This window comes from Callospermophilus lateralis, chromosome 3 (genome assembly GCF_048772815.1).
Source record: "Callospermophilus lateralis isolate mCalLat2 chromosome 3, mCalLat2.hap1, whole genome shotgun sequence".
Classification (NCBI taxonomy): Eukaryota; Metazoa; Chordata; class Mammalia; order Rodentia; family Sciuridae; genus Callospermophilus; species Callospermophilus lateralis.
This window is the reverse complement of record NC_135307.1, coordinates 168,290,673-168,317,088: the sequence shown is the minus strand read 5'-3', so window position 1 is coordinate 168,317,088 and position 26,416 is coordinate 168,290,673. Positions and strand designations below refer to the sequence as shown.

The following is a 26,416-nucleotide window of genomic DNA, read 5'->3' as shown; positions in this document are numbered from 1 at the left end:
TCTCACTGAAAAGATGACACTGAAGCAAAGCTCTAAAGGAAGGAGGAGGTGTTATGGGCCAGCCTAGGCAATGACCAAACAGACTCCATTTTACCCTGAGACTCCATATCATGTAAGAAATGCTTCTCCTGTGGGAAAGCCCCACCTCTGTACCCATTAATAGTTCCCTAGCAGTTCTTATACAATGTAAAATTGTTCTCTTTGCTTTGCATATTTCTTGGACAATGTACCTTGTGAGAGATTAATTGTCTAGATATTAGTAACCATTCTCTAACTTGTACTCAACCAGGGTCATTTTGACCCACTTCCTGTCTGCTTGCTTGCTGCTATGCCAACCTGGAAAGTCCTGTGGGAAATACCAATGTACCCATTGCATTGTCTCATTAACTGCCCAACTCAGCTTCTGTACTTGCTTGTTTACATTGGCTAAACCCCCAAACATCCCTTTTGTGTTTTTTTGGCTTAAATATGAGGCCAAATGAAGGCGGATGCGTCACTCTGACCATCTCACTTTTAGAGAGTAGAGTGTCCGCCACTGGCCAGCAATAAAGGCTTTATTGGCATAAAACTGTGTGGTCTGAGAGTATTTGAGGGTCTCAGTGTAATATTAGTTTTGGTATAACAGAGGGAGCATGTGGAGTTCTGGCCCTGTGTCAGGGCACAGTAAGTACAAAGGACCTGAGGCAGGAGGGTGCTTAGCAGGTATCAGGGGAGGAAAAGTGAGACAAGTAATGGAAACCAGATCATAAAGAGCTGGTGGACACCACAAGGACTCTTGCTTTGTGAGAGAGATGGAAGCCATTGGAGCATCTCCAACAGAGGAGTGGCAACACCTGACTAATCATTCTAGTATATGCCCCTTCTGGCTCCAAGTGGAGGAAAGACTATAAAGAGACAAGAGCAACACTTTAGGGCTCCAAAGACTTGACATTTGTCAAGATTCATGGGAATTTTATTTTGAATTTCCTGTGAGAGCTATTGCTAAGGAAAATTTTTTTGGGGGGGGGTTGGTGGATACTGGGGATTAAACTCAGGGGCACTTAATTCCCAGCCCACTTTGTATTTTATTTAGAGACAGGGTCTCACTGAGTTGCTTAGCACCTCGCTTTTGCTGAAGCTGGCTTTGAACTCGTGATCTTCCTGCCTCAGCCTCCTGAGCCGCTGGGATTGCAGGCGTTCGCCACCACACCTGGCTCTCCGAGGAAATTTTAAAAAGCAACCCAAGGAAATGTGTAACCTACCTAAAAGTAGAGTCAATACCAGAAGGAACTTCTAGAAAATCATCATGTATGAATACCACTGCAACCACCAGTGTGATTTTTATCTTCTTACTAGGTAATGATAATAAAGAATATTATTACTATGTGTTTCTATCTACCTAATTTACTGATCTTTATATTTATTAAGTAGAATTATCAAATGTATTTTAATCTTTCCTTTTCTATTAGTGGAGTTACTCAATAAGTATGAAAGCAATAAAATTATATTTCTTTAAAATAAGAAAGAGAGAGACAGAGAGAGAGAGAGAGAGAGAAGAGCAAAAGCAGGGAGACCATGAAGGATAATAGAGACTGTGGCAGTGATGGCACAACTCTGAATAAATACTTTTAAAAACCCACTTGTATGCTTTGAAAGGATATATTTTGTTATATGCAAGTTATATCTCAAATAAAGTCGTTATTTCTTAAAACATAATAGAAGCTACCATGTCTTGAGTTCTCCATATACCAGGCACAGTTTACAAAAACTAGCTCGTTTTCTGCATAGCCAAGGCCTCTGAGGCTGCCCTTGTTACCCTGTTTTGTTTTGTTTTTTTTTTTTTTGGAGGGGAGTACCAGGGATGAACTCAGGGGCACTCAACCACTGAGACACATTTTTTTTTTTTTTTTTTTGTATTTTATTTAGAGACAGGGTCTCACTGAGTTGCTTAGCACCTGGCTTTTGCAGAGGCTGGCTTAGAACTTGTGATCCTCCTGCCTTAGCTTCCTGAGCCACTGGGATTACAGGCATGCACCACTGTGCCCAGCTTACCCTTCTTTTATAGATAAGGAAGGCAAGTTTCAGAATTAGGTTACTTGTCCACAATCACACAGCTGATAAGTAGCCTAAGTTGGATTTGATTAGATGTCTAAAACTCTTAACCACACGTTATATAATCTTGAACTAGAATGGAGGTGGCTAGGAACAGGACAGAGATGTATCGGAAACAAGGCCAGTTCTAAGAACTCAGATTCCAGATTGGGCCAGACCATGTATGTGACCTGATGCTAAATTCTGTGTCTCTCCTAACAGAGACTACAGGAGATTCCATGTGGCTGAGTTCATAAGTGTCAGGTAAAATGTTAGTTTTGGATAAAAGAAAACTACAGAAACAGCCAGGTGATGCTCTGAGATCAACATCCCTTTAACCCTGCTAAGATGCAGACCAACCGATCCAGGCAATCATCTCTGAGTTGGAGCTAGATGCTTCAGAGATAAACAAGAACCCATACCCTCTTCCTAGGAGTTCTGGAAGGCCTTCCAACTTACCACCTATTCTGAAGTACTCACTGAAATGTCCCCATGAGCAGGCTCCCCCCACCCACTGCCAGGCTGTCCCATGAGAGTTATCAATTCCAGGTGATCCAGAGCAGAGTTGGCCCACTCAGTTAAGAACCATAGGTTATGAGCTGAAGTACCCTAAGAAGGTTCTTAATGGGAAGGGTGTCCCTGGTGGAACCTCTGCACTGAATCTGAAATTCTATTCATGTTCTCATTCCACTTTGGATGTCTTCTAGAACAGGTTGCTCTGAAATGGCTTCAGGGATAATTTGAGTTTGGAGCCTCCCAGCATTTACTAGCACTTCATAATAGCACATTTTGTGCTGATTTCCTTTTCACCTTTGGATATGGTATGGTGGGATGTTAATCGGGTTCTTGAGAGGCAGGCAGATGATGCAGCTGGGCTCATTTGGATGCTTACTCTGGAGCAGAATGACAAGAAGACAGAGAATAGTCTCTGAGTTACTCCCTCATCTTCCAAAGTTGTCCTGGTGTCTTCATTGAAAAAGGCCAGGGGAAATGGGAGAAAAGAAACAGATTGGGGGACACTGACTGACTTGGTATTTTAACACCTGCTCTGAGCCTTGTGTGACCTTCTATGTGACTCTCAAAGTATGAAGCCGCTTCCAAGAATATCATGTGTGGGTTTACCAAGAGCAGAGGGTGGGAACTCGGTGTTACATTCTGCCTCTTACAAACACTTCCTGTTTCCTTTGTCTCTGCACATCCCCACTGTCCAAAATGTCATCCAAAGTTTTACAATGAAGTCTTGTGAGGTACTGTACAAACACATCATTGCTCTAGCCTTTGAAGAATGCTGTCTGTCCATCTCACGGAGCTTTTAGGTGAATTTAAGAAATGAGGGAGGCACGGGTTGTGGCTCAGTGATAGAGCACTTGCCTAGCATTTGTGAGGCACTGGGTTTGATCCTCAGCACCACATAAAAATAAATAAATAGATAAAATAAAAGTAAAAAATATTAAAAAATAAAGAAAGAAAAGAAAAAGAAAGAAAGGAAGAAACGAGGGACTCGGGTTCACTTTGAAGGGACAAGTCCATTTATTTCCCTAGAGACAACTTCCATCCTCATTCTTCTCTGAACATTTTTTTTTTCAATCCTTCCTTGTGTTAAAATTGGTAGGACCTTATGGTTGCCTTTTTACTTTCTCTTCTATCTCTGGCCTAGAAATCAACTTATCTTCCAGGAGACTCCACGTCTGGAGAACCCTGATGATTCTGCTTTAGTCTGTCAAACCTTGGTTAGCACTCCACCCCTTGGGTCACATTCCTGAAAATGTCCTTGTCCTTTCCAAAGGTAAATTCTCCACTGTGCTTCTGGGAGTTGTGGAAAAACCACATTCAGCAAGTCTTTCGATTTTTTTATGCCATTTAAGATAACATACCATCTTAAAAAAAAAAAAAGATTAAGTTAAGATTGCTTCATTTATTGGTCATTAAACAGTTTCAAACAAGACCATGTTTCTATGGAAGTCTAAAATTATTTGGCACTCTTTTCTGAGCTTTGAGTAAATGTAAAAAAAGAAAGAAAGAAAGAGAGAGAGAGAAAGGAAGGAAGGAAGGAAGGAAGGAAGGAAGGAAGGAAGGAAAAGAAAAGTAGCTAAGAGAGAGGAACAATCCTTTAACAAAACTTATTAGAAGTGACCCATGGTACATCTCTATTTCTGTTACCCAGAACAAAAATATGGGCAATTATATTGTGGTAGGTTTCAGAGTATGAATATTTACTTAACAATAATGGTTCCTCAAGGGCCATTATGAGTTATTGGAAAATAAAATATTCATAGGTGTAAAATTGAAATCAGCCTACATGAAATTTTCCTGGAGTTTACCTCTACAGAAAGCATTTTTGTTGAGGAGAGGCCTGCCTGGGAGTTAGTATGCGCTAATATTCACCATAAATAATTAAAAATTCTGCATCAGTGGAATGCTCCTCTCAGAGCTAAGTCAGCCAAATCTCTCAAAATCACAGAGGCAGAACCAACTTACACTTTATGACTCCTGAGGATGACTGCAGAGAGAAGGGCCAAAGGAATTCAGCAGGCAGAGCAGGAGAGGGAAACCTCAAAACAATCAGCACAAGTCTGCTTCCAGATTCTTGATCTCAGCCACTTGACTGTAAGTGGTGTGATTTCAGGATCACAGCCCTCAATTCTGGCTAGGTGCTGCAAATGTGACATATTTAAATACATATTTGGGGATGAACTCAAATTTCAAAAATCCCTAGGAAGAGTGCCATAGAGTGAAGGTTTGTTTCAGAGAAAGAAAAGAAAGAGGCTGTGAGTTTCAAGGCACCAGAGATGGAGTAGTAAGCTGCTAAGAGGTGGAAAGAACCAGAATGGGATGAGGCTTAACACCTTAGGTACTCTCGCTCAGCTAAAGTTGGAGGAGGGAAGAGCCACCACACACTGTGCTTCTACCAGGGACCCCAGCCAGACTTCCCAATAGTTACCTTAAGTCCCCTTCTGCTTCTGGGCTTGAAGGAACCCCAAATCTCCCCCAATCTTTTGCATTAGTCCTGACCATCTGAGATCTTTCTTCTCGAGTATGAACTCATCTGCTTTTTATTTTATTTTATTTTATTTTATTTTTTGGTGGGGGGATTGTCAGAGTACTTCCTCTTGTATTGTAGCATCAATATTTGTAAACAATGGGTCTACATTTTTCAATCCTATATTATACATATAGCATTTTGCAGATGATGAATTTGGAAGGTACATGCAGGAAACAGCTCAACTGTTCTCTCACAACTTCCTTCAAACATGTTCTTGAAGGATCTCCCCTCCTGATCCTGGAACAATGATTCAGGCTTTTCATTAACTCTGGACCATCCGAACAGACTTATCTAGGCCTGGATTTCCATGCAGATGCATGTGTGTGAAGCATCACTCTGATCTCTTGTGGAGCTCAAAGTTGAAGAAGACTGGAACATCCTCTCATTCTGCCACATTGATCTAGTCTTTCTGCTGTCAATTCCAGAAATAAATATTACAGCAAAAGATGTTAAGGAAATGAACAAAATTAATAAAATATTCTCCCAGTGGGTTTCAGTACTCTTCCTGCATTGACTCTGCATTAGCACTGAATAAACAGGAATAACTTCTGTTTCTAGGTCCAAGCTTTGAGCAAATGTGTGAAGTAAGTGAAATGTGGTTTGCATTAGTCCTTTCTGAGAGTCTGTGGTTTGGTCTTTTTCTACCCAAGACATCCTGGAATGAAATGCCCCACCCCCAACTCCAGAGGGTTTGCACCAGGGTGTTCCATCACAGAAGAGCGCTATGGGACATCCAAACAACCCAGATTTGAAACCCAGTCTCTCTCTGGTATAGCCATTTTAGAAAACTAGTAGTGTCTGCTAGATCTGCTCAATAAGTGTACATAGAAGAGTATATTCATTAGAAAAAAGTGCCTATGTCTCACATGAGACATATTTACACAAATATTCAGAACATTATGCATAATATTTCCAAACTGGGACCAATCCAAATATCCACCAGCTGTGGAATACATAAACACATTCTTCCATGTTTAAACTATGGAATACTATGTAGCAATTTGAAAAATGAATTTTTGCTACACATAACAATATGGAGAATTCCCACAGACTTGAAACCAAGTGAAAGTAGTCAGCAAAAAAGAGCACAAACTGTATGATGCAATTGATACAAAATTTTGACAGGCTAAAATAATTTCTGGTGGTTGACATCAGAAGAGTGGCTATATATGGTGGGAGTGTTGATGGGGAGACACAAAAAAGCATTCTGAGGTTCTGGGAAAGTTCTGGATCTGGATGGTGACTATATGCATGTATATATGTGTAAAACTCAAATGATTTATACACTTAATATTTGTGTGTTTCACACTTGGCTCTATGTTAATACACTCAATTTTTAGAAACAAATTGCAAAAATTAATTTTAAGAAGTTAACGAAAACGAATCTCAATCCTACCTCTTATCAATATGAGATCATGGACAAGATGTTTTGTTTTTTATTTTAACCTCATTTTCCTCATCTATGAAGTGATTATTGGAGACCTAAGCAGTCTGTTTCATCATTTTTTTTTTCCTATAAAAATCCAATGCGCAGCATTAGTGAAAGTGCTTTGAAAAACAAAACTACTCTAACCTAGTGAGCATGTCTTGGAGGGAGAGACACATAAAAGAACACAAAGCGCTCTCCATTCTAGTTCTGTATCATGTGATATTTTGCTAACTCTAGAGATTTGTCAAGAGCCTGATGGTCTTGTCAACTCATTAGGCTTGAAGCACCCTTCTTTTACCTACTTTCTAATGTCAGGGTCTTAATTTTTCATATATATTCATCTGCCACATTCCATTATATGTAAACTTCAGACTGAGAAGAATATTCTCTGCTCTGTCGCACTCCAGTGATTGTGGTTTTACCTCTTGACTTCTCTTGAGAAGTGCTAATTTTCGTTAATACTTATCTACATGCAAGTTGCAAGGAGTTACATTATCTACAATTTGGTAGACTAACAAAACAGTCTCTATCCTCTCTTGAGATGAAGGCTTGGTTTGTAATTTTGTAAATACTTCTAAGTGCCTCAGGAGTTTTACCTGACATAAGAAACCAGATTCTAAACGTATGCCAGGACCAAATTACCCAAGGAAAATGACTTGTTGATATGGTGCTATTTATTAGGGGGGAAAAAAGACCCTTAAAGTCATAAGAGATAAATGTTTATCTCATTGGTCACAAACACAGGGAATTCTGTGTTTTCAGGGAAACAGTTTCCATGGTAATGCCATTCCCCCGACATGCCATGCTCTCTCACCCTCCATCACTGGAACTGGAGTCTACTCCACATCTCACCCACGGTTACTCCCTAACTGGCTGCTGGACTCTCCTAGAGCAATAGGAGTGTACCCCCTTGCACCATTAATGTTGGGTTTGACCATGTAATTTACTATAGCAAGAGGAATATGTGTTCATCACGGTATTTGACACATAGTCAGCATTCATATAGGCAAATAAACTGAACTAGTGATACCTCTATTCCTGGGTGGTTTTGATCTATATGTCATTCATTGTCTGTTTGCTTTCCACTTTTCTCCTCTGCACCATTCTGCATCACTGGGGGATGGGAGAACTAACCTTGCATACTGTATTTTCAGTCTTTTGTCAGTAGGTCCGAGATAGGTTCAGTCACTAAGAAGCACTAACAGTGAAAAGAAGGAAAAGCCAACGTGTTTCTCTCCCTTTCTCTTCTTGGGAGGAAGAGGATGCATCTCTAGCAGGGGCTGCTTCTCTTCTCTATTTCCAGCTCCCATCAGACAACCCTTCCTCCCCATGTATCCTGCCTTTCTGGCCTGCAGTTCTATGAAGTGGCCCGTGTTTCTGGGAAGCAGGGAGGACACATCCTTCCTTAATCCTTCCATCCCTAGGGGTGAAGCAGCTGGCTGTGGTTGCTAATCTCTGGTTTTCCTTGCCTTTCCCTATTTGCTCTTTTAATGTTTCTAATCCCTGCTATTTCCTGTATCAAATTCCCCTTATTGGTTTCATTTTTCAGGCTGGACTCTTTCAGAAGCTATGTACAAAATCAGGCTTTGTCTTAAATTCTGGTCCCTTAAGGAGACATGTTTGTTTTCCTCCCTTTTTTGGAGAGGATTCCTGGAAGATATTTTTCTCTATGGCTTCTTTTCCTGGTATTTTGTACTACTTCAGATAAGACTGTATTCAGAATATTATCAGCAATCAGAAAGCTAACTCTGGTGCTCGATTTGGCAACACATATGCTAAAATCGGAACAATACAGAGAAGATTAGCATGGTCCTTGTGCAAGGATGACACCCAAATTTGGGAAGCATTCCATATTTTTTGTGTGAACTAAATAAACTTTTCTATATTGCTGTACTATTCTTTTTTTAAGAGAGAGAGAGAGAGAATTTTTAATATTTATTTTTTAGTTTTCGGCGGACACAACATCTTTGTATGTGGTGCTGAGGATCGAACCCGGGCCGCATGCATGCCAGGCGAGCGTGCTACCACTTGAGCCACATCCCCAGCCCCTATTGTTGTACTGTTGAAAAAAAAAAAAAAAGCTAACTGCTCAAAATTGTGAAGATGTCAGCTGTTCATAAATTGATCTATAGATTTGCTATAATTTCTCTCAACATTCTAATGTTTTTTTTAAAAAACATATTTTTTAGTTATATATGAACACAATACCTTTATTTTATTTACTTATTTTTATGTGGTGCTGAGGATTGAACCCAGTGCCTCATACTTGAGAGGCAAGCACTCTGCCACAATTCCAGCCTTAAAGTTGTTTTTTTAATGGAAATTGATAACTGATTTCACAATCTGTATGGAAATGTAAAGAGTCAAGAATAGCAAATACCCACCTAAAGAAAATAAAGTGATAAGAGCTTTTCCACCAGATAGCAAGATCTATTAAATAATATGATACAGAGAAAGTGTGGTGCTGCTTCAAGGAACAAGTAGAACAATGAAATGGAGTGCATCCATGGTCTAGAAGTGTCCAGAAACATATCCATAAATGAACTCTAGATTTTTTTTCAAAACAACATTGAAAAACAGGTAGAAAAGGAAAGTGACTTTAATATAAGATTTTCAGGACAATTTGGTGATGATATGGAAAAAAAAAAGTGACCATACTCCTGTCTCATATCATGTTTATTCTGAACCCTGCTTCCTTAAGGAAATATTAATTTTCCTTCTTTATCTTGTTTCAGAGAATTCTTCAGAAATACTCCTCCTGATAACTTCTTTTTTTCTGGAACAAATAAATATAGATGTAAGAGGTAAAATCATACAAAGTTCATAAGATAATGAAGAAAAAAAAAGGAAAGCTGAGTCTGAATGTGGAAACTGACTATAGGCCAGGGCTGCCTCCCCCACTCCATTCCAATTGGCAATAATGAAAAGACCTTTCCAACATCAAGGTTTTCTTGATGACTAATAAAATCAGCCCAAGCACACTCTGAAAAGCCACAAAATGATGTTAATGTGCTTACCAAGGGAGCAAGAAAAAAGAAAAGCACTGGAAAATCAGAATGCAGATGCTTCTGGAAGTGGTGATTTAAAGGACTATTGGCAATCAGTACATTTTAAAGAGCACTTGGAACCTTTATATAAATTCAACAGTGGAGAAAGAATCTTTCACTTATCTACATCAAGGAAGGGCCTCATTTGACATCTCCTTTTTCTGTACCCACTGATTTACAGACGTTTTGAACAATATTTTTTGGGCCCTGAACACTCTTTTTCTTGTTTTGAAAGAATTTCAGATTTCAGACAAATATAAAAAATAGTATACATATCCCTATATGTTGTTCATCCCAATTGTCCAAATACTAACATGTTGTCCTACTTGCCTTAGCATTCCCTTCTTCTTTTTCTACTTCTTTATTTTTTTCCTAAAAATTTGAGAGTAAGTTGTACATATGAGATCCTTTTACTTTTAGAGACCTCAATGTGCTTTTCCTAAAAACAAGGACATTCTCTTACATAATCACAGTACTAATTCTCAAAGCAGGAAATTAACATTAGACAATTAGACAATAAGATGATGTAATTCATAGATCATATTCCAATTTTACCAATTTTCCTACAAATATCCTTTTTAAGACGACTATTCTTTGAAATATTCTTTGGCTCTAGTTTTGGTGAGATAATTCCCAGCTTTTTCAGGAAGATGTAGCCAACCACTCAGCACATGCAAAAAGAATTTGAGCCTCATTATTTTTTAGTTGTACATGCAGGCAATATCTTTCCCCGAATGAAGAGAACCCAAATGAAACTTTGCTCTGTTCCCCAAAGCCTGTGTTATTAGAGAAGATTGTTTTCTCCTCTGTAGGGTTCTTGCCTCATGTTTTTTCCTGATTCCTCATTAGGCTGAGGCAGTTCATGTAAAAAATACTCTGTAAGATGTTTTCATCTCCTCACATATAATAACAAGATACTTTCCTATTTCAACTTAAAAGCAAGAGAGTATGCACAGGGTGTTCTAGTTCCTGAAAGCGGGTTATTCCATAAGCCCCCCTAATTCTATGCTTCTGTTATAAAGGAGCAATCAAAGGGCAAAGGGTAACAACCTAAATAAATGTCCATCAGAAAAATAACTGGTTTGTCAGACATGGTGGTACACACCTGTGATCCCAACGACTCCAGAATCTGAGGCAGGAGCATTGCAAGTTCAAGGCCAGTCTCAACCTTGTCTTAAAAACAAAAACCAAAAGGGCCGGGGATGTAGTTCAGTGGCAAAATGCCCTTGGGTTCGATTCCAGGGAGAGGGAGAGAGAGAGAGAGAGAGAGAGAGAGAGAGAAAGAGAGAGAGAGAGAGAGAGAGAGAGAGAGAGAGAGATGCTTGAATTCCAGCCTATTCATACTATGTAACAGTGCAGCCATTCAAAAGAAAATGCAGCTGTATAAATTCCAAACCAAACTAAATCTAAACCATAGAAAGTGACTCTGAAGAGGAGAATTGGGGAACTTGAGAATTGAGACTGAGGTGGGAGTACACCATTTTGTATCCTCTGATTTTTAAAATTATGAGTATATATTATGTTTGGAGGGGTGGGAGAAATCACAAATGACCCCAGATTTGAAGGAACAGCAGGTCCCATAATCCCTAGCTGTGCCTTCTATTTTTAAAACCATCACTTCCTTTTTCATTTTCCCTGAACGACCATCTAGTACTGTCTCGTTAGCAGGAATCTTTCCCTCAGCTAGGTAGTGAAGTCACAAAACAGACCGAGTCATGCACACACTCTCAGCAGAACTGCCCGCACATGCACACAGCCTCAACTACACGTTTTTAGATTTGGAGGGGTGTGTGTGTGTGTGTGTGTGTGTGTGTGTGTGTGTTGGGGCGGGGGGAGACGGGAAACAAGCTTGAGCAATCTAAACCAGACCCCTATCTCTCCCGGTGTCGCAGATCTACACTACCTCCCTTCACCCCTTTCCTTCCACCGCCTTACTCCCCACCCCCGCTCCAGACCTCGGAGCCTGGACTGGCGTAAATTTCCGCCTGCTTGCGCCACCGCCCTGGGGGCTGCCTGATGACGTCAGGGCTGAGCGAGGGGGGTGTCGCCTTCTGGCTGCCCGCCCCTCCCAGGACTTGCGGGGGGGGGGGGCCGCCAGCCCTTTAAAAGAGCGTGGCCTGCGCCAAACGCGCCACATCGCGGGGACCAGGACGCACAGCTGGTTTCCCGAGGCATCTCCATCTCGCCTTCCTTCGGCACCTCGCCTCCCTGGTCCAGCCGTATCCTCTTTCCGCGAAGGTTTGGGCGAGTGGGGCCATGCAGCCGCCGGTGCTTCTCAGCATCCTGGGAGCCGCGGTGCTGGCCGGTGAGTGGGCGCGGTGGGCCCTTCAGCACCGCGGACAGCGCCAGCCCCGTGCTCCCCGCGGCTCCGGGCGTCCTGGCTGGCGAATAATGGGAAACAGGGAGGGTTAAGTGCAAGATTTCTCCCTTTACTTGAGGTTATTCATTTTTTTCCCGTTCCTGGTTGTTTCCCTTAGATTATCCACCCCCGCCAGTGCTCCCCTCTGACTTGGAAAAGCCAGAGGATTCCCTAGCCCAGCCAGGAGAGTCTCGGTTTTGTCCTGTGTGGTCTTCCAGGTAGCTAGAAAGGGAGAAAGCCTGCCGCACCTCCAAGGAAACCCCACATTTTTTGCTCACTTTAAAGCTGTCACACTCTCTCTGCTGGTCTAGAAAGTCGCTGTTGAGGTCCGATTCTGTATTTGTTTTGACTTTTTATAGCCAGGTGACTACAGAGAGGTGGAAATTATGTAGTATGATATTAGTTGGTACCTGAATAATTTATTTTATTATTATTACTATTACTTCGTAAACAATTAGGTAAAACTGAGTTCCATATGCATAAAACCTTTTTCTTAACATGTTTATATGTATGTTCACATATATGTGTGTACACATTTAATATATTTCTGCAGTTTGTTTTTTCATATCTAGAGAGAGGAGATTTCACATTCAGTTAATTCCATTTTTAAGTTATGAATGGAAGCTGCACTAGACCTTTGTACTCCAGGAAAATAACTAGAGTATAAAATAATCACAAAAGTATCTCTGGAGTAGTGGGAAATATTTTGTTTAAGTCAAGCTGGGAAGATGAAAATTTAAGTAGTAGATATTTGATAGTTTCTCTTTATGTGTGGAAGATTGTGGGTTCCTCTTTCAAACTACTCGAACCTCAGAGAAATGATCTTGGAAGAGTCGAAGTTGTGTGTGTGTGTGTGTGTGTGTGTGTGTGTGTTTTGAAGAAAAGTCTCAATGGATAATCAGTCTATTGAGAAGTAAGTATACCACCACCAAATTAAAATAGAGGTTTTCTTTAGCTGTTTTGATGACCTATTGGAAATTATTTTCTTCTGAGGTTGATATTCCTGTCTAGAATTGAGATATTGAATATTCATTGCTATACCCATATCCATGAATATGAAACTCTTATCAACAGCAATTTCTGTGTCAAAAAAATGTTGAGACAAAATTAAAGCCAATGGTAATTTATTTTATTGGAAACTACATGCATTCAGGATTTTCTAAAATCTTTGTCATTCTTACAAATTGCTAATAAATGTTCTCAATTTAATTAAAGGAAACCAAATGAATAATTTAGAATTTTTTATGGTCAAAATATTTTTAAAAAGTAATTGCATAAGAGGCCAAAGAAATGCTAGTCATTGTGTTATAGACTAAAAAATGACATTTGTGGGACTTAAATAAGTGGGATCAACTATGATGGTAAAATACAGATCTCTCATATAAGAGAATATTGTAATCAAGGTTCATATGTTCATAGCAGCTAAAATGGAGTCATAATATTATTTCTAAATGTCTGTTAAGCTCTAATTCACACATCACAAAATCCACTCTTTTAAAGTGTATAATTCAATGGTTCATAGTATATTTACAGACCATGTGATCATTATCAATATCAAATTTGAGAACATTTTCATCACCCTGAAAAAATAATCCAAATCCCATTAGCAATCATCTCCCCAATCCCCCTCCCACACTCCTGGCAATGAGACTTCATATCCTTCAATTGGAGTTTGTTATTTGGAAAAATTACAAGGCTGAGGGGAAACCTTAGAAAGCCATCTAGTTCATTTTCTACTCTTAAGAGCATCTAGAGGAAGTTCCACAACTGTCTATGGTAACTTTTGTGCATTTTAAAAATTAATGTAAGTGAAGTAGCCACATGATCACCATATTATTCTAGGTAAGATGGTTTCTGGCATCTAGAGGTTGATTGACTTTCATTTTAGGAGGAACTTTTAGGTCTTTGTAGCTTATTAGCAGAAGAGCTTGCCTAATCTGTTTTGCAGTTATATTTTCAATCTGGAATCAATCCTTAATAGTCTTATGCAGTATTAACATTTTAGAAGTTATTCTCAGACTTATTATATTATTATATTATTTGGTATAATTTTTAACCATTTGATTATTTTTAACATGAGCATTAGATTGTTTTACCTTTTGTGCTCTTAGGATCTTACTTTCTACAAAACTAAGTTTAACTACATCACTTTGACTATCATTTCATTGTAACAGAATCTATTGGAAGAAATACATTGACACTTATATGTCTTTCCAAACGTATAATGTACTTCCACAAATGGAGTCTAGCTCCTTTCCATCAAAAAGAGTTTGAAGACATTTGTGCATATATGATTTTGTGCATATATGATTACATGACTGGTGCAATTCTACATCATGTACAACCAGAAGAATGAGAAATTATATCCCATTATGTATGAGGTGTCAAAATGCATTCTACTGTCATATATATCTAATTAGAACTTAAATAAATTATAAAAAATAGTCTGAAAAGCCTCGATTAGGGAAACAGGGCTGTTCTGTAATGACATATGCAAGACCCAATTGTCTAGAATAATGAAGAAACATATACCCCTCCATCTGATAACTGTTAAAACTTTGGTAACGTCAGGAGTTAATAAAAGCATCTATTTTACATTTGTGAAAGAAGATAGAATTATTAGCCTGAAGCTGTGTTACCAGAGAAGGTTTTCTAAAGCTGATTTTTTAAAAAAGGAAACTTCTAGTGTATTAGGAGATTAATTATTTCGGTTAGTTCTTTCCAGAGGATTTTATAGCTTTCAATGAAAAGAGAAAGTACCGGAGTAAGTAAGTATACCAAATAACAACCATTTGGTCTATAAAAGAATAGCCCAGAATATTGGATCCTGGTTACCAAAGGTTGGTCATCGAGATCTTGTTTGACCTGTATTGTAGGAATAAATCAGGGTCTTCACAGCTTGTTAGGCACCTCTCAAACATTTTTAAATAATTCTAATAATCTGGGCAATTTGGGGCCTCTTGAAATACTTTGTGTAGATCCCAGGTCCAGTAAAGTAAGCAAATGAAATAGGTGTTTTATTTCTAGGCTGAACCCAATGATATGTAATTGATTGGATGAGGATGGGTTGATGTTTAAAGAGGCTTGGGGAACAAAGCATTTTGGAGGGAAAGGTCTAGTTACTGGTCACAAATAAACTACATATGAGTAGCTCCCATGTTTGGTGTCTGAGGGTTTTGCTCCAGCTAGTTCTTCTTTAGTTTCAGAGACCTAGAATAAATTTCTGTACTGTGTCTTTCATCATAATACCAGGAGTGCCAGAAGAACTGTAGAGATGGACCTACATGTAAAAGCATTGAGCTTCTCCAATGGAAAGGGCACAGGCAAGTTAAAGATAAAAGTGAAAGATAAAAGAATCAAAGCAGTATTGAGAGAGGAAAAATGGCACTGGAAAATTTAAATTACCTGAAGCACTTCCTACGAGTTTTTAAAGCAGTCAAACCCTTGTGAAATTTGATATACATAAAATTAAAATTTTCTCCTTTTAAAATATTCTCATAAACCTATTGTTAAAAATCAATTTGCATATGATATTATGAGCTCCATCCTGTACTGGGAGAACTTGATACCTTCCACATTCTTGACATGCTTATAGATAATAGAAAGAAAGGGAAACACAACATAGATAGGGATGCATAAGCAAACTTGTTCAGAAAAAGACCTTGGGTTAAAAAAAAAAAAAGCACATGTGGGAATTATTACCCAATGATAATGTTTTTGTAAAGTTAGTTTGAGGGAGGATATTTTATTGGGAACAAGCATAGGAAGAGAGAACCACAGATTTGTACCCATAGGGTATTGAGGAGGGTATATCTTAGACTATATTTTTAGTTTTAAATTTTTAACTGAAATATATAGAAAACTGCAGGAATCATGAGTATACATCTTAATAAACTTTTTGCAAAGTTAGGACAACTGTGTCACCAGCATCCAGATCAAGAAATGAAACATTACCAAAACCCAAGAAGCTCCTCTTATTTTTGTTCTGGATTTGATCTATTCTAGATTTCTTATAGGATTCATTTTCAAAAGTTTTAAGCATTGCTCAGGAAAAACAACTATGTGTGTATGTGTATGTGTACATGTGCACATAGGTATGTATGTGTGGGCCTGTGTGTATGTGTGTGCAATGTGTGCATGTGCAGTTGGGGCAATTGTGGCCACTGCAGCAATTGTCCCCAGCCATCTGCTCTCTGCTCAGTTCTGACTCTGTCCTTCTTTCCAAGTAATGTGGGGTGACTTGGGGAGTATGGGTGTATGGCTTCCAAAAATCAACTCAAACCAATTTTTTTCCACTCTTTTTCCTCCTTCAAAGCTGTCAGCTCTGTGCCAGTGGATAGCAGGAACCACAGTGAAGAGATGGTAAGTCAAATGTCAGTTGATTCTAGCTTCTCCTGCTCTTTAGCATACCAAACCCAACACAGTCTTACAAAGCCAGGTTTTCATCCATGAGCTCCCGCACTGAGCTCCTACATCCTCTAGGGAAGGTTTAGCAACTCTGAGGATAACTGTGTCATCACAACATTTTCCTTCTGACCTGTTCAGGAAAGGAGTTTATTTCCCTTCTCGGGGTAATCACAATTCAGTGACTTCTTCCATCATTCTGGCGTAGGGGCTTAAGGGCTTCATCTAGGTACTGTGAATCTGTTTCCCTGCATTAAGGATCCTGCATCAGTAGTCAAGTCTACCCGACAGCGGCTCGGGTTGAGTCATCATCCCAATGACACCAGTTTTTCCAACCTGCTTTTGTGTCCTCCCCCACTACTCTAGGTGACTCGATGTATCATTGAGGTCCTCTCCAATGCTCTATCAAAGTCCAACATTCCATCCATCACCCCTGAGTGCCGGCAAATTCTGAAGAAGAGTAAGTATACCACGCTGCAGGCAGACCAGCATCTCTGCAGTGATTCTTACTGCTGCTCCCTCCACCTCACCTACAGATGAGCCCAGGGCATAGGGCAGGAGGAGAAATAGTGTTGATTGACCAGACTAGCATCTGGGGATACGGAGATATGACTTCTATTCTCTGCTCTAACACTTGGTAACTGGGTGACCATAAGGGAAGACCCTTTGTCTCCCTATGTTTATTTCTTCAAAGTAAAATGAGGGAGATGAGCCCAAAGATGATCTTTGAGATGTTTATCAGTTCTTAAATTCCTTGGTTTCATATTTTAAAAACACATCTTCATTTGGGTGGAAGGAGCTGTGGGAAGTACTTCTTTTGTGGTTAGATGAGGAGGGGTTTGGGAAGATGCTAGAAGATGAAAGGGCAGAGCTAGATTTAAAAATCACTTTGCCCTCTACTTTTCCAACGGTGAGAAGTTAGAAACTTAGATAGGCAATCCGAAGACTCTGGCCTGTTTACATAACAAATTAGTTAAGACATTTTAATGCAGAGCTTATTAGAGTGGAAGGTACTGCCAAATGGTACAGTAGTTTCAGTTCTGAAGACTGGAAGGGTTTATAGGGCAGAAGCAAAGCATCCTAATGAGTCAGACTAATGGCCTTCTGAGTCAAGACTGGGATGCTTTCTTTGCACTAAAGAGCTTCTGTGGGAAACAAGATTTGAATAGTGATAGAAGCAGCATTCATTGGGAACTGACATTATGAGATCAATTTTACAAAACTATGCAGTCCTTTTTATGCTTGAAGTCAGACTGAATCAATAAGTGGCCTCTGCTTTTAGGTTTTTAGTTGAGCTAGGAACAGTAGTCTGCTGCTTTTAAAATCTTTAAAATATTGCAAGACAACATTCTCTTGCAATTGCTGCATATGAGTTCTCATGCATAGAATGGTAAAAACAAGTATTAGCAATTGGCCCAAAGAGTAACCTGGGTAGCTCAATCTGCCTTTGGGATTTTCAGGATAACCATGGGGAGCCTTGGTCATCAGGGATTTCACAAATAATGGAAGCTTCCTATCACTCCCAACTCACATAGCTTTCTTTGAATTTCATGTCAACTTTCCATTTCAGCCATTACAGAAAGTGAGAGCAGAATGGATCTTCAGCAGGGAGTAAAGACTGCTCCTTGGTGCAACCCTATCTTGCTATCTCCCTTTCCCATTGTTTAGTGGATACATGCAGAAGTGAAGGATCTGTTGTGTAAGGTCAGGATATAATTATGATTGCTTAGGAAAAGTTATTAGATGTCAGGCTCTGCTTGCCTACCAAAGTCATATGCTTATCCCTCAGGTTGTAACCATAGTAATTCCAGCTTCTGCCTGTCACTAATTGTGTCCTAAGGTCTTTTGGAATCTATTGAGAGAGCACCAGGGAAAATGGTAAAAACCAAATGACCCATGTCTATAAAAACCTTGAAGACATGGAGAGTGGCAGAATACTGAGACAGAAAAAGTTTAAGAGTTCTCCAGGGCTGCAGCCTCAAAAACCAGCCAGGGCCATGCAAACAGATAATATAAAGAAGTAAGGCAGGACAGGAAGTGAGTCACAAATTTGAGATCACATGTCCCTTCCGAGTGGAGCATACGTTTCTCAACTCTTATCCTTTTGTGGAGAACTACAGATTCTGCTTAAATCTTGCAACTTTTCAAAAGAAGTTACAATTTTTATTTTAACTAATTAATTAATTAATTAATTTTTTGCTGTGCTGGGGGTAGAAGCTGGGGCCTGCTGCATACTAGGCAAGTAAGTGCTCCACCACTGAGCTACACCCCCAGCTAAAGTGTGCTCTTTAAGCCACATACATTTAAATATTACCTCTGAATTCAAATTTACTAAAAATGCTGTTTAGGTCAAATAGAACCCATTTCTGGGCCACCAGTTTGCAACATCTGTCCTATTCTAGTCTTCTCTCTCTTGGCAATATATTCTAAGCTAACCAGAAGACGGGATAGAGCTTTGGCCAATTTGATGCAAGATTCCTGCATGCCATCTCTGTTCCACCCCAAGCCCATCTCCACCCACTCTCTTCTCCACATCTCTGAGTCAGCATATGCTCATTGAGCAAATGAGCATTTGGGGAGAAGGGAAGAATCATTGTTTTATGGAGACTTTAGGGAATACATAAACCAATTTCTTAACAGGTAAAAGGTGTTTTTGACTAGGGTTAATCTCATCAACTTTGCAGCATGGCAAAAGTACAAGGTGCATTTTCCCCTTTTAACTTTAAAGTAAGGGTGAGCTTTACACCTTGGTTTTACAGATTGACAATGACTGTGTGCTGATTACCACAGCCCTTTTCCAATCTCACCTGCGGAGGCTTAGAGCTAAATTTAGGAGGAAGTGGCTAAGCTTCAGGCACAAGCTGCACAGGCAGTACACTTTTAACTGAGAAGAAATAAAAATACTTCTGTTCCTGTCACTTAAGACCTGTGTGCACCAGCAGGCCACATGGCCCCTTCCCCTGGAGGCTGAGATCTGTCTGATCTCAGATCAGCTCTCCTTCAGGTGACTCCAAAATGACATCAGTGTCTGCCTGTCTCAGCTCAGGATGCTATAACAAATACAAATGGTTATTTCTGGTGTCCAAGATCAAGATATCTAGTGAGGGTCCACTTCCTGGTTTATAGATAGCTACCTTCTCACTGTGTCCCCATGTGGGGAAAAGACATCATTTCTCTCATGTCCACCCTAATTAGGGGACCAATGCCATTATGAGGGCTCCAACCTCATGACGTAAAGTACCTTCCCAAGGCCCCACTTCTTAATACCAGCACATTGGGAATTAGGACTTCAACCTAAGATTTGGGGGTATGGGGACACAAATATTCAGTACCATCCCAAACCTCCCTGTTTATCCATGCCCACCTGCTAGCCCTACCCCAATGTTGTACACACCATCATGAACTATTAAAGGACAAAGAGACCAGTGTTAGCAAGGCCAGCCCTCAGGTATCTGGATACGGAAGGTTAGAAACATTCCTATTGACTCATAAACTTGAGAATGTTATTATCATGACAGGCTTGGCTTTAAATAGAGAGGTACAGACTATCTGCTACTTCTTGGACTTTTTTTTTTTAATAGAATAGATCAATTTTTTTTCCTTTTGTAAATATCAGCTCAAAATGACTCATCAGTATCTTTCAGTAGAAAAATAATATGAGCCACAAATATAACTTCTAATTTTCAGGTAGCATAGTTTTAAGAAGTAAAAATGAAATTAGTTTCAATAATATATTTCATTTTATCCAAATAGGTTTTATGTAATGTATAATTTTATATATCAAATATATTTATGATATATTCTCTAATACATTCAGAATATTATCATTTTCAACATATAATCAGTACAATTTTTAAAAAATATTTCACTTTTTTTTTTTCATATGAAGTCATGGAAATCTGATGTGCACTTTACACATACAGCATGTCTTGGTTTGGACAAGTGCTCCATAGTTCAAGGGCTCCATAGCCACAGGGGAAGTGACTCCCACAATGGACAGTGGAGATGTTGATGCCAGAGGCCTTGGTTTCAGTCTTTCTATCTGAACTTAGTGAGATAAGTTGAAATTCAAGTCCTCCCTGCTAACCACTAAGACAATGTTAACTGCGTATATCCTTTCATAGGAGGTACAGACCATCTTGGTTAAGGAAGATCAATAAAAGAACTGTTGATATTTGGAAAAAATGGAAGAGAATAGCAACATATCAGTTAACCATCTACTGCTAAATTGTGAAACAGGAAACAACTCAGTTTTCTGAAAATTATACTCAACATCTAAGAACATGTGAAGTAGACGTGACCTGAGTGAAGGAAGAAACGGTCCTTTCCATTGCAGTGACATTTTCTTAGGGGAAAAAAAATACTCTTAATATCATCAGCCACAGTCATGCATTGCTTAACAATGGGATTCATTCTAAAAAATGCACTGTTAGGCTATTTTCTTGTGGTGAAAACACTGGATGACCTTATGCAAAGTAAGATGGCTATGACATCAGTAGATCAAGTGATCTTATGGGCCCATCATCGTATATTTGGTCCATTGTTGGCTGGAATATCATTATGCAGTCCATAATATACTAAGTTAAGTTGCCATTTACTTGTAGGTTGTCTACACAGTTGATTGGATGATCAGGTCATCTGATAAACAATTAAGTTTTAAATCCTCCTTTAATCTTGATATTGCCTATTTGGGCTGCCTAACTTTATTTAGCTCAATACAGTTAGAACCATTCATTCAGTGCTAACTTTTTTAACCAACTTTGAGGAAATACAGAAAGAATGGTTCTGAATTTTACCACTCTGAGGATCAGAGTCCTCCATATCTGCAAAAAGAGGAGATTGGACTGGAAGAATTCTAAGATTCTTTCTAGTTCTACCCTCTAATATTTCATAAATTTTATGGATTTTGATTTGATCATTGACAGTCCCAATAATAAAAGCTGATTGGATATTATGAAAACTTAAAAATATATAGAATTTATTATTAAATTCAAATGTAGTTAAGAAGCTTCCATAGCATTTTAAAAGGAACTGTAGTATCTTTTTTATTCATTTAAAAATCATCTAAGGCTGGGGTTTGTCGCGATGGCAAAAGGTATGATTTATCCAGTTGGTGGGTTGGGGGGGAAGAATGTCCACATGCTTCCGCCCTTTTCAATGCTTTATTCACTCAAATCACTCAATACAATTTCACTCTATAGGTTCTTAATCAAGAAAATGACAATCCTTAAAAAAAAAAAAAAAAGAAAATGACAATCCTTAATGCTAGGCACTGCAACAGACATAATCATTCACAGCAAACAAATATAGATTGATTCTAAGCACTGAAAACACACTTAATCATGACAGGCTCATGACAGACATTCCCTCTGCAGGCTAAGCTCAAGTGTCAGATCAAAAGTCTCAAGCCTTAGGCTCTAAGTCCAGCAGATGCACACTCACTCAGACTGGTGATCAGGTCAGGAACCAAGGCAGGCTTCTCCTGAGATGGAGCTGATGGCTGGCTGAGGAGAGGGTCGTAGGGAGAAGTCGCAGCGCTCATCAGGGTCAAGATGTGGCTGTAGAGTTTGAGAGCGGTGAGGAAGGTGCAGAGGATCAGGCAGATGATGAGAAGAGTTGGGATGTCAGTCCAGGTCCTCATCAGGTTCTCAGCGTGAGAGCATCAGTGTCGGCTGCCTGAATGTCTGTTCATTTGCTCCATAATTTATACTAAATTTGGGGGCTTCTGACCATCCTTTCAATCCCTATCAGCTGCCATCAGATTTCTCAGTGATGTCATTTTCCCTGGGGTTAAAGCATCTGTTCTGGTGGTCCCTACCCTGATTTTCTTGCCTTTCCCCCTTATTGGGGTGAGAATAACATGACAGACTCTGAGCTTTTCAGGGTGAGAGAAGTGACTTGTTTGTGCTTGAGGGCCATTCTGGAGGGCTCCGTAGTTGTGCCTGGGGAGACTGCAGGTTTCAAACTGGAGTTTTAAAATGGAGTTGCTTAGGTTCAGGCCTAAGGCCATCCTTACAGGGTTGTGGCTCCTTGGTAGGATGCTTGCCTGGCATGTGTGAGGTACTGGGTTCAATCCTCATCACCACATAAAAATAAATAAAAATTAAAAAGGTATTATGTCCATCTCCAACTAAAATTTTTTTTAAAGAATTATCTAAATAATTTTTAGGGACCTCAAGATCTGAGGTGATTACTGAGGCTGGTGCTTGTTGAACCACAAGCATGACTGAAGTTATCTTTACTCTTACGTTTTCATGGTAGGTGGAAAAGAGGTCCAAGGTGAAGAGAAAAGTGAAAACGAAAACACAAAGTTTGAAGTAAGATTGTTAAGAGACCCAGTTGGCACCTTGGAAGCCCACAAGCCCCCCAGTGGGGAGGAAGCAGGAGACCTGGGGGAAGAGGATCCTCAAGGTCCTACAAGGCCAAACCCAGAGAAGTGGGCAGAGGGAGGCAGGCACAGCAGAGAGGGAGCAGGGGATCCCCAAAGGAGCCCCCACCCTTCCAACAGTCAAGTACCCAAAGAAGCAAAGGCACACCATTCTGAGAAGAGCCAGGGAGAGGACGGAGAGGAGGAAGAGGGAGAGAACTATCGGAAAGGGGAGCGTGGGGAAGAGGCCAGGGAAGGGAAACCCCTTGAAGAGCCAGAAGGGACACAGAATGCCTTTCTAAACAAAAGAAACCAGGCTGCAGCCAAGAACAAAGAGGAATCAGTGGCCAAATCAGATGCACTCCCTGTTGGGCAGCCTGAGGAGAAGACACACAGCAAGGAGAAGAGCAGCCAGGAGAGTGGAGAGGAGGTGGGGAGCCAGGAGAAACACCCTCAGGAGTCTGAAAGTCAAGCCCAGAGCAGGGAGGAATCTGAGGAGAGCCAGGAAGACACCACCTCTGAGGTGACCAAACGACGCACAAGGCCCAGACACCACCACGGGAGGAGCAGGCCCGATAGGTCCTCTCAGGAAGGGAATCCTCCGTCTGAGGAAAGAGGACACCCCCTCCAAGAACCTGAGGAGGCAAAGGTTGGGGAGAAGAAGGACCACCATTCTACCCACTACAGGACTTCAGAGGAGGAACCCGGATATGGGGGAGAAGTGAGGAATTATCCAGGCGTCCAGTCTCCCGAGGACCTGGGCGGGGGGCGCTATGGGGGCAGAGGAAGTGAGGAATACAGAGCTTCAAGGCCTCATAGTGCCGAGATCCAGGAGGAGGAGGAGGAGGAGGAGGACAAGAGAAAGCCCCCCAGCTCAGAGCTTGACCCCACGGCACACGGATATCGTAAGGAAAGTGAGGAAGAGAGGGGCCGCGAGAGGGGAACGGGACACCATCCCAGAGGCAAAGGAGGGGAACCAGGGGCCTATTTGACGCCTGACACCAGAGAAGAGAAAAGGTTCTTGGGAGAAGCCTATCACCATGTTCCAGAAAGCCAGAGGGAGAAGGCCAAGAGGCACCCGCAAGGTGAGTGGCAGGAGCCGGACAGAACTTACCTCAACTATGATGAGGAAGGACCCCAAGGGAAGTGGCCTCAGCAGGAGGACCCCAGGGACCTTAGAGAGGACAGGGAGGAAGCGAGTCTACAAGACCAACAATACGCCTCCCATCACACCACTGAGAAGAGGAAGAGACTAGGGGTGCTGTTCAACCCCTACTACGACCCTCTCCAGTGGAAGAGCAGCCGTTTTGAGAGAAAAGACAATGCAGATGACAGTTTTCTGGAAGGGGAAGAGGAAAATGGGCTGACCTTGAGTGAGAAGAATTTCTTCCCAGAATACAGCTATGACTGGTGGGAGAAAAAGCCCTTTGCAGATGATGTGAATTGGGGATATGAGAAGAGAAGCTACGCTAGGGCCCCCAAACTGGACCTGAAAAGGCAGTATGACAGAGTGGCCGAGCTGGACCAGCTCCTTCACTACAGGAAGAAGTCCGCCGAGTTTCCCGACTTCTATGACTCTGAGGAACAGATGGGCCCGCACCATGAGTCGGAAAATGACAAGGAGACGGCCGACCAGAGAGTTCTGACAGAGGAAGAGGTACAGGGTGGAGATTTTTGTTTAAAGTTTACTTACTGTGGTCAAGGATCATATGTTCAACACTAATATGAATGGGGGAGAAACTGGGGAGAATTTGTCACCATGGGAACATAGCCCTAGAAAACAAGTGGAGGCCACTTCTGGGATTGAGTTCACATCCATCCCTACCCACCTCTCTCTAGCGGGGTGTTTCTTAACCCTGTCTGCACAATGGAATCACCTGGTGAGCTTTGAACTTTACCCTATTTGGGATCCACCCTCAGGGTTCTGTTTAATGGATCCTGGGTGCTACCTGGGCATCAGGTGATTCCAGTGTTCAGTCAAGGTTAACAAACACTGTTCTGGTGTCTTTCCCTTAATCATTTGACTGCTCATTCCTATCTCCCAGGGTCGGGTAAACAGATGATACAGAAATTAGTTACTTTGGCATGTCTTTATTGGTTCATGTCATTCTTCAATCAGAAGTTTACATCTGGGAGAGGTAATATGATTGAAGATATACCTAACCAAACAAGGCTTCCCACTCCCATTAGTATGTTAGTTGGTGCTTCTCAAACTTGAATGTGCATCAGAATTGAAAGGGATTTCTAACCCCCAGAGTTTCTGACTCAGTAGGTTTTGGGTGGGACCCCAAAATTTGTTTCTGACAAGTCCCTAGGAGATGCTGGGAATGCTGATGCTACTGGTCAGGGGACTACACTTTGAGAACCACTGATGTAGGTTGACTTGTGTACTTTGTAGCATATCTAAAATTCATACCCCCTCAAACTATAGCAACATCAATTGATCTGGAACCTCATATTTCCACTTTTTATTTTCCAGGAAAAAGAACTTGAAAATTTGGCTGCAATGGATTTGGAACTACAGAAAATAGCGGAGAAGTTCAGTCAAAGGGGCTGATGGTTATTGGAGCAGTGGGTGGTTTTAAGGAGCAGCAGCCCTGGCATTATCTATTTTCCACCACTGCACTGAAAGACACAATTTATTTATCCAAAGGCAGAAAGTAGAATTTACTACTCATTAAATGTTTGACACAATTGAAAATGTCATTAGTTTTTTTGCCAAAATGCTATTGAAAATATGAATAGCATGACTTGTAGCATATTCTTTCTTGCAAAGTAGATATATTAACATGCTTGTGCAATGACTGTGCTACTGTCTTTGAAAATATGTTTGTCTCGATTTGAAATAATAAAAGATTCACCTGAGACCCAAAACTTCATAGTTCTCAGCTTCCTTTGGGCTAATTAAGAGGAGTGTGATTTTCAAAGCATTCTGTAAATTCTGAAAGATGAAAGGATTTGTTGGTCTTTGGATGTGTAATAGAAAAAATGGAAAACCTTTTGAAGTAAACAATGTACAAGATCTAAAGTGAATGAGATCAGGAAAAAATATCTACTGCCCCAGCTGAGAGAGATTAGCTAGGCTTGAAGTGCCTGTTTTTCAAATAATCATAAAATACTACTTTAAAAATCCTATAAACTGGGGGCTGGGGGTTGGGCTATATCTAGCAGGACAGTGCTTGCCTAGCTTGCGGTTCAATCTCCAGCACGGGGGACGGGTAGAGTAGGGGAAGCAGTATAAAAGAAAAAGCGGCTGATCCTCATTATCAGCTGGGTACAGTGGTACGTGCCTGTAGTACCAACTACTTGGGACCCTGAGGCAGGAGGATTACTTAAGTCTAGGAGTTCAAGGTCAGCTTGAGCAACATTTATGAAAATCCATTTCAAAACAAATAAAAATTCTATAAACTAGAGAGCTCTAGGAGTAGCCAGCCAAGGGCCTCTTGTCCCCGACTCACTGCCTTGCCCCTGGCTCCCCTGCTGAAAAGAAAGCCTGGATAACAGGATGAGCCCTGATTGACACACAGAACATCTGGCCTATTAAACAATTCCTTGGTCCCTCTCTCATGACCTGATTTCTACCCTGTAAGAAGACAGAGCTCTGACTTTGTTACTGTGTAACAGCAGCTGTGAGCCTTTGAGAAAGTGACTTTCCCTCTTTGAATCATCAATGGGACATCTGTCTGGTTGGGTTCTT

At 40.7% G+C, this 26,416-nt stretch overlaps 1 protein-coding gene and 1 non-coding gene across 2 annotated transcripts; both read left to right on the top strand.

Moving 5' to 3' along the window:
• The first annotated feature begins 8,293 nt into the window (after positions 1-8,293).
• On the top strand, positions 8,294-8,400 carry LOC143395972 (U6 spliceosomal RNA). Its single transcript, XR_013090877.2, has one exon. It is a non-coding gene; the product is annotated as a U6 spliceosomal RNA (small nuclear RNA).
• Positions 8,401-11,845: 3,445 nt separating this feature from the next.
• Positions 11,846-25,276, top strand: Chgb (chromogranin B). The gene is made up of 5 exons (XM_076848966.2): positions 11,846-11,894; positions 16,264-16,310; positions 16,719-16,812; positions 22,614-24,376; positions 25,199-25,276. Exons 1-5 carry the CDS (start codon positions 11,846-11,848, stop codon positions 25,274-25,276), a joined length of 2,031 nt encoding a protein of 676 aa, XP_076705081.2.
• Positions 25,277-26,416: the final 1,140 nt, after the last annotated feature.

What these genes read in the sequence shown, in the direction of transcription:
- Chgb (XM_076848966.2), top strand. Translation starts at nt 11,846, where the DNA reads ATGCAGCCGCCGGTGCTTCTCAGCATCCTGGGAGCCGCGGTGCTGGCC. An exon ending in GGGAGCCGCGGTGCTGGCCG is followed by an intron (nt 11,895 to 16,263) that starts GTGAGTGGGCGC and finishes CCTCCTTCAAAG; the next exon opens with CTGTCAGCTCTGTGCCAGTG. An exon ending in CCGGCAAATTCTGAAGAAGA is followed by an intron (nt 16,813 to 22,613) that starts GTAAGTATACCA and finishes TTTTCATGGTAG; the next exon opens with GTGGAAAAGAGGTCCAAGGT.